The sequence below is a fragment of the Haliaeetus leucocephalus genome, unplaced genomic scaffold, assembly GCF_000737465.1.
Source record: "Haliaeetus leucocephalus isolate CR32 unplaced genomic scaffold, Haliaeetus_leucocephalus-4.0 Scaffold687, whole genome shotgun sequence".
NCBI classification, from domain to species: domain Eukaryota; kingdom Metazoa; phylum Chordata; class Aves; order Accipitriformes; family Accipitridae; genus Haliaeetus; species Haliaeetus leucocephalus.
In genome coordinates, this window is record NW_010973123.1 from 4,797,995 (window position 1) to 4,806,053 (window position 8,059).

The window sequence follows — 8,059 nt, forward strand, 5'->3', positions numbered from 1 at the left end:
GATCATAGCAGCTGCGCCCACCTTCTTGCAAAGGCGGCTCACTTACCGTGTGTGCGCCTGCTTCTCCAAAAGCAAAGGGAAAAAACCAGCCCATTCCCAGTGTTCATCGCCCAACTGCTCCCATCAGTGGTTCTCTGCAGGCAAATGCAACTTTGTGTACAGTGGTTAACACTTCTGGCTGAGCGAGCCCTCTTTTTTCATAGGTTTTCTTCTCAGAAACAATTCTTCTGCAATTTAAATGCTGCTGGAGTGACATGAAAGGCTCGATGCTGAATGCTGCTCTTGTTACAGGGTGAAGTATCACTGCGGAAGGGACAGGACAGCCTGAAGGGATTCACTGTCCAGCACAGTGGAATTTCATTCGTCAAGACTTGAGTTCAGTGCACTTTTTGCAGATTGCTTGGTTATACAGAATAGCCCAAAGCGTAACTCCCCGCCTGCTCTCAGGAGGCAAGTAAGTCTTAAACAGGTGTGTTTGTTCCCTCTCATAAAATGGAAAAGTGTGAGGAAATGGTACAGAGCTGACAGTGTTTTATAGATACTGCTATACTGATAGAAAACACATGCTTCCATTATGTGTAGATGTCCTCTGCAGTATTTATTTACTGTGTTTCTTCCAGCAACTGGATTAACTCTTGTCCTGACCTCTGCCATCTGAGTTTTATGGAACACGTAAGCTTTTTCAACAGACCAAGAACCCCCTAGTTTTTAAGAGCACGGAGTTAGAACCAAGCCCTGCGAGATCAATGGTGTTAGATCTCGTCTGCCCTCCCCTTCCTAGCCACAGACATTCCAGTACTTGGAAAGTTTCCTATGCCAATGACCCTTTTGGCTATTATTTATTTCCAGTCACATTGACACAAGAACACAGTCTCTAGCGAAATAAACTCCATTCTCCTCTCTCCCACAATAAGACATTTATTACATATATAACACAGTACTAGCAAAACAGGTGACAGACTTTCAATACCCAAGATCACATTTGACATTTTAAGGGAGGCATTGAGGACAAAGCAGTTAATTTGGGAGATCACACTGGCTCAGAAGAATAAATACCTTTTTTCATTACACATCAGGTATGTTAAGTGTCTTCAAACAATAGTTTCTTACATATCTTACATGTCACAAATGCACAAAAAGTTGTATCAATGTGTTTGGGTTGTGTGTTATTTAACAAGTACTGGGCTTAGAGTTATTTTAGAGATACTTTGCTTCTAATGAGCTCATCCATATAATGGGTTGTCAAGTTTTGAACAAATATGGACAAATCAGCTCTGTGTAGCAAAAAAAAGCTGAACCATGTTTAAATACAATAATTTAATGAAAGAAAAAAAGTCAAAACTTGCTTCCAACTCGCCCACTCTTCCCAAAAGTAGCGTTTTTGAAAAAAAAAAGTAAGAAATGGATAGCTCCAATTGAACCAGTATTTGACCTATTTCATGTTAGCTAAAAGCTGTGCTAGTGTTTTAGTTTGATTTGCAAGTCACACCTGTGAAATGCAGCATCTAGTGCTACAGCAAAGCATGGAAATAAACACTGCTGCTCAGTTGTGTGGAGGCACAAATGCTGGGCACTACTTGTTTATGCAGCTGTGCATTTGAAGATGACGGTAGATTGTGGCAGTACAAGAAGAAAGCTCGAACTATGACTTTTAGCCTCCACAGCTTTACGCCGTGTTGAAAAATTATTACATACAACTTATCAAAAGGGTTTAGGAAAGATTGTTACCAAATAAACTAAGCTATTCATCTACCTTTTTCCCCTTAAACAAGTGAATTTTTCAAACTCATCCACTACACCAAGATTACATAGAACTGAATCAGTGTTCATAGGAGTTACAGTACATCCACCTTTATTGAACCATAGTACAACATCTTGAACCAACTGTAGTCTTGAATATGTAATACATCCTTAGGAGTAACTAGTATAAAAAGTATCAACATCAGTGGTTTGAATATAAAAATTTATTTAAAGTCAGAGTATGCAACAAATAAAACCTACAGAAAACAGATTTTCCCATCACAATCTGTTGCTTACCAAATAATATTGTGAAAACACATTCCTTCAGTCATTATAAAGTTCTTAAAATACAAAAGAAATTAAATTTTGTAAGAAAGTCTAGTAGACCAGAGACTGTTTCTTCCAGGATGTTTTGTAGAAGCAAGGCTATTATCCTTCAATACATTCCACGCCATCCTCCTCCACCCATACTGCCTTGCCCATAGTATCCTCCACTATTTCCACTGCCACGACCTGCAAACAATTGACACAAGGTCACGCATACATACCTTAAAAAAAGAAAAAATGTGATGGGTAATACACAACAGTTGGTTGAAGATGACTTACTTAACTTATACTAAAACAACAATACTTCAGCACTATTTTTCTAAATGAGCATTTGCTACAGTAGCAAAATGCTTAAAATCCCACCTGATTTACACTTTAAATTAAACCAGTACCCTCCTTCCCTTTTCTCCCAGCACAGACAGTCCAAAGACCACTACACCACCCTTCCCCATTGTCCATCAGAAGACGGACATTAGCAACATTTTCCTGAAATACATTTAAAACAGAACTTTTACTTACTATATCCGCCCAAGCCATCAGGAGTTCCGTATCCGCCACTGTAATTGCTACCCATTCCCATTCTACCAACAGAGCCGTAACCTTGATCTGAAAAGCGGAAAGCACATCGTTACAAACTTGGAACTCGTTGGACTCAGCAAAGCGTCGCTAACTCTAGAATTGATGCCTACCCATTCCATCTCTGCCATAGCCTCCCATTCCAGAACCTCCTCCAGCAGTTGAATTCAGGAATAGCTCAATATATCGATGCTCTGTAGGAAACAAAAAAGCCTTACTTTGTAGTTTGTTTCAGAAACCAGAAGCACAGAGCTACAAAGCAAAACCCCCACCTTCCAAGTAACAGAAGCCCACAAAAGGGAGTGTGCAATGTGAGAAATGGCAAAAAGTCTTCCGATTTGTGTATGTACTGCACAGCAACTTAACTTAAATGCAGTTTAAACACTTATGTTCAGTTTACCCTTATATACCCTACTAAAGCCTAGTCAACGAAAGCTTCAGGTGAACACGACACTCACGCATGTGATTTTTATCCTTGGACATGGCAGCTACTGCATCCTCATGTGTTACAAATTCCACATCTGCCTCTCCTGTGGCTCTTCCATCGGCCCCAATATCAATGTGAACTCTTATAGGATTCAACGGTGAGAAAAACTAAGAATAAAAACAAACAAACAAAAAACCCCAAAATTACATTAATGCAGAACTCAAGCCAGATACTTCTTTCTCATCCCAGCTGTTAGTGGAGCACTGCATCAATTTCATCGCATCATACCACATAAATTTAATTACTAATTTCCAAAGTATTGCTTAGCGATAGTGGACCTTCACCATTAGGTCAATCTACACTTACAATCTGTTACTATTACACAACTCAAAGAGCTCCAGCTACAGAGCTTGAGGAGCCTTCTTTAAAAGCAAAGATACAAACAAAAATTCATGCCCACGCATGTTGCTTTAAGCAACAAGTTCTAATATGATGCCATCCTGGAAAATGAAAATAATTACTTTGTTTTCAAAGAAGCAGAGCCAAATAAATTTCTAAAAGCAAGGACATATTTATGGAATTCAGAAAAAGCTGACTGTCAATCAGACCACTCTTCTTTGCTACAGAACTCAAAGATACAGTGCCATTTCTGACTAACAGCCCTTTTACCAAACAGTATGGGGTGCAAACGAACCTTTGGTATACTACGGAAGTACTACTCATCAACTTGCAATAACATGCTCTGAATCAAAGCCTGAAGTTTGGCCCTTGTTCTCGGAGGGTCTTTAGACTGAAGAAAATCAAACCGACAGAAGAAAATATAGCTCAATTTAAAAAAAAAAAAACAACAAACAAAAAAAGAAAACAAGCACAAGCTTAAGAATGGAGTTCTGCATATATAACACATAGGTGCAACTAATAAAGATGGTGCCCCCCTGTAGAGAGGCTATGTTTAAACCAGGCCTTATATCCCCAGAAAACTTTTTGCCCAACAAACACCAGATCTATACTGACATAAGAATGTATCCCCAGAATCCTGCAGATGTGCTTCTGTCTGCCACGCTCATCTCTTACAAGTAACAGAATACCATCCCCTCCAATGCAATACAGCTCCCTACAGTCTTCCCACCCTGTCCCTCCTAAAATAAGTCTCGGGTCAACAAACAAATATACAAACTACAATCAAAGTTTCACATCTGCTATCGTTCTTTTACAAAACTACAAATCTTCAGTTAATCTTAAACTTCTGAAAGCCTTAAAATGAGCATACTGATGGCAACAACTGTTCTCTCCCCAATAAACCTTGTATGGGAATGGAAGAGCAAAGAGTGCAGAAATTAATGTTAAATATGGTTTGGCCAACTTCTTTGGTAACCTTAGCTCAGACACCTTTATAAAAAGCTCATTCACTACTAAGCTTTGTAAAACTCGCATAAAGGGCCATGACTTTAGTTAGCAGATGTGTTAGAGCTACCAATCACTTGTTTGAGAACTTTAACCAGGTTTGGAATAGGCAAGACAAGAACATGCAAACTCTTGGCATCAGACAGCCCTTTTCCCCATTGTACTTACATTAGCAATATCGTTTTCTGTTGCTCGAAAAGGCAGTCCTCTCATGTGAACAAAATGACCACCACCATGGAAACCTGACCCTGCATCTCCAGCTCCACCATAGCCATGTCCTCCCATGCCTATTAAAAAACCCAAAACAGACAAAACCACACACCTGTAAGATCGTCATGAAAAAACAGAAAAGTCATTACTACTGTTTTTCTGAAAGCACTGACTTTATACCACTGAATGCAAAGTGTTTGCGCTTCCCACATTACCAACCCAAACACTTAACCAGATGACATCCTAAGCAATGTATTTACCTTTTCCCAAGATTCCCCAATTCCCCCCCTTTTTTAAACAACATTCTTTCTTCACAAAATAATCTAATGAAGAAAGCCATCAATTCTGTCTTGGAAATGCTTATATATCCTACAACTCAAATAATGTAAAAATCTTTTTAAACAAACTATTAGAAATTTTTTTACCTCTCCCATCCCTCATTCTGTCATCATAGCCATCATTTCCATAGCCATAGTTATTATAGCCACCATAATCATCAAAGCCACCATATCCTGTGCGATGGAGAGAAAGAAAGGAATGATTACGTTACTACTCAAAATTCACACAGCAATGCACAAGAGTAAGTTTTTCAGTCTTTGGGCACCCAGAAGTTTGCAAACAGCCTCTCCAGACTGTTAATTCTGGATTTCTGAACAGAGCGTAAATGTAAATTTCCTTCTATATAGTAAAAAGACATGCAAGCGAGAGATCAAATTCTGCTGAAAATACAGTTTCCTTATTATTTCCACTAATCTTAAATACTAAGCCACATTTTTTGATACATGACAAGTAAAAAATTTTGAGAAGTGTGTCAAACCTAACGGGTACTGCAGCTACCACCATTTCTTTATTTCTTGACAAAGATGTCAGAGACATGAAACTGACAACAGAACCTCCATTCATTAGATAAACATACCACCGTCATATCCACCACCTCCTCGACGCATTCTGTCATACATACTTCCACGCCCAGCTCCATAATAACCCCCTCTTCCTCCTAATGGTCTATCATATGGTCCAGGTCGCTGTTGTCCCATCATTCTTCTTGGCATGTCACAGAATCCTCTGATTTCGCTCTTACTACTTTTGAAGATTTCAATATATCTAATAAAAGAGGATTTTCAAGGTACCAATAAGAATACACGCATAAGCTGCCTGAATATTATAAAAGGCCATACTATGTTTTCTATAACTAAACGTACAATCCAACAGAAGTGACTAGAGATACCATACAACTTAAGTTTCTCCTCAAAACCGTAAGAATCTTAAGTGTATTAAAAAAAAAAAAAAAAGGAAAACACTTTACAGTGGCAAAAATTACTACGTGAAAATTCTAGCTGTACATATTAAGCTTAAAACATGTCTTTCCAGTATGAGAAACATACTGTTGAAAAACAATGTCTAGCTATGGTAGCATTTATCACAAATTACCCTATACAAGAATGATTGAAACAATTTTCTGAGTTTAGCAAACTACCCAGAGAGATACTGTCTCCCCCACCCCCCAAATCTACTGTATTTCCCAAGTTAACTTAGGATCAGTTATAAAAATTCTTAAAAACAGCCACTTCCATATAATGGTCCCCAACCCCCCCAAAAGCATTACTGACCCACAACCCCCAAAAATAAAGATTTAACGCCATCCCAAACTCTCCATCCCCACCTGTGCCCTATTCTTTCCTTGTGTTTCCCCAGAGCATTTTCTGCTATCTCCTTTGAAGCAAACTGCACGAAGGCCTCCCCTGTGCTTCTCCCCTGGTAGTCCAGCGTCAATGTTATCCCATTTGGCACGATTTCCAACCCTTTAACCCAAGGACAAATAACCCCATCAAGGGGAACAGTGTTAAAGGCTGAAACATTCCCATCTGCAGCAAATACTTAAAGCATATCTAAACAACAACAACGAAAAAGAAAACCACCTTGTTTCCCCCATCACCCAACAATACAAGCCAATGATCTTTCATTAAACATTTATGGATTTAGCCATACTTCTTTTCTGTTTAAACTATGCAAAAACACAACCACCTAAGTTACATGAAGAAAATATAGCTACCAATCAAGCAATTTAACTGATCCAAATGCTAACATTCAGGTTATCCCAATATGCATAGTACGTTTACCACCTCGACAAGATTAGATACATACTGCGTTTTACTACATCTACGGTTATTTGTACTTCATTTACAGGGCATAATTCTTACTTAAGATAAACTAATTTAACACAATCCCTCCCATCCACCCCATTAACAGCTACTGCAAATTAAAATGTGCAAAACATTGTGTAAAAGATACAAGAAAACTCAGTCACTATACTTTGACTATACTAGCGGTACCTTGGAAAAACTGAACAATCTCTTCTTTGCTGCAACCAAATGGCAGGCCTCGAAGTCGTACCACTGTTCCATCATTAGTTGTATCATTTGGCCCATTATGTTTTCCACTCCAGTCCATCTTTTGTTTAAATCAAACGCTACAAATAAATAAATAAATAAAATTAGATTTTGAGATTCCATACATGCCAAAGTCCCTCCCCTCAAAAGAAATCCAACAGTTTTTCTTCAGATAACTAGTATTACAGACTATGAGCTTTATTTCTGTTACGTATTTAAAATTGTACTTTATCACAGCTACAGCATGCACACATCTAAAACCACCCCAAACTCTGACAGGGAACACAGCATGTAGGGAGGGCAGCATGTGGGTAAGCACAGCACATAAAGCTCATTATTGATTCAGTGTACACCTGCCCTTTAAGGTTTTGGGTGCTGGTGGTGGTTTTTGTTTGTTTGGTTTTTTTTTCATGACAGTTGAAAAAGGGGTAGGAACCACGCAACGGTTCCTGCGTGGAAACACAAGGCCTTCCTTTGTCTGCAAACAAAGCGCCACGGGCCACGCTCCCAGTTGTTTTTTGTTTGGGTTTGTGCGTGGGTTTTTTTTGTTTTGTTTTGTGGTTTTTTTTTCCACCCTTCCGGAAACACGGGCGATGCGTTACCTCGAATTCCAAGGGCCGGGGACAAGAGAAGGGAACCGCAGGACCAGCCTGAGGGGCAGCGGGGGTCGGTGTCGCCCGGGCACCGAGACCCCGGCGGGGAAGGGGAGCTCGGACCCGCTCGGCGCCGGAGCCTCGGCAGGTGCGCGCCGCCCTCAGCCCCGGGGGTGCGAGCGTGTCTGTGTGCGTGTGGGGGGGGTGGTTTACCGTGAGCGCCCCACAATGGGCCCCGCGGCCGCAACGGCGATGGAAGCGCCATCGCCGCCCTCCTCACCTCAGGCGCCGAGCGAACCCGCCTCCCCCCTCTCCCGCCTGACCCGCGGCGCCGACTACCGCCGAAATCGCGGCCCTCACCCACCGCCCGCTCCCCGGCGCCATTTACCGCG

The 8,059-nt window shown here is 40.6% G+C and overlaps 1 protein-coding gene across 6 annotated transcripts in view; it reads right to left on the minus strand.

The window, feature by feature from the left end:
* Positions 1–902: 902 nt before the first annotated feature.
* Positions 903–8,059, minus strand: part of HNRNPH3 (heterogeneous nuclear ribonucleoprotein H3 (2H9)) — a 7,826-nt gene continuing 669 nt past the window's right edge. The window contains exons 2-10 of one of the 6 annotated variants that reach the window (XM_010579971.1): positions 7,018–7,154; positions 6,348–6,486; positions 5,646–5,788; positions 5,110–5,196; positions 4,643–4,773; positions 3,102–3,237; positions 2,757–2,837; positions 2,587–2,673; positions 903–2,253 (exon numbers count right to left, since the gene is read on the minus strand). In XM_010579971.1, the coding sequence (XP_010578273.1) occupies positions 2,177–2,253; positions 2,587–2,673; positions 2,757–2,837; positions 3,102–3,237; positions 4,643–4,773; positions 5,110–5,196; positions 5,646–5,788; positions 6,348–6,486; positions 7,018–7,135 (999 nt within the window). In that variant the 5' untranslated portion in view covers positions 7,136–7,154 and the 3' untranslated portion in view covers positions 903–2,176. Of the gene's footprint in view, positions 2,289–2,586; positions 2,674–2,756; positions 2,838–3,101; positions 3,238–4,642; positions 4,774–5,109; positions 5,197–5,600; positions 5,789–6,347; positions 6,487–7,017; positions 7,155–8,059 lie in introns of all 6 variants that reach the window. The other 5 variants (XM_010579973.1, XM_010579969.1, XM_010579974.1 and 2 more) reach the window with 5 other exon arrangements.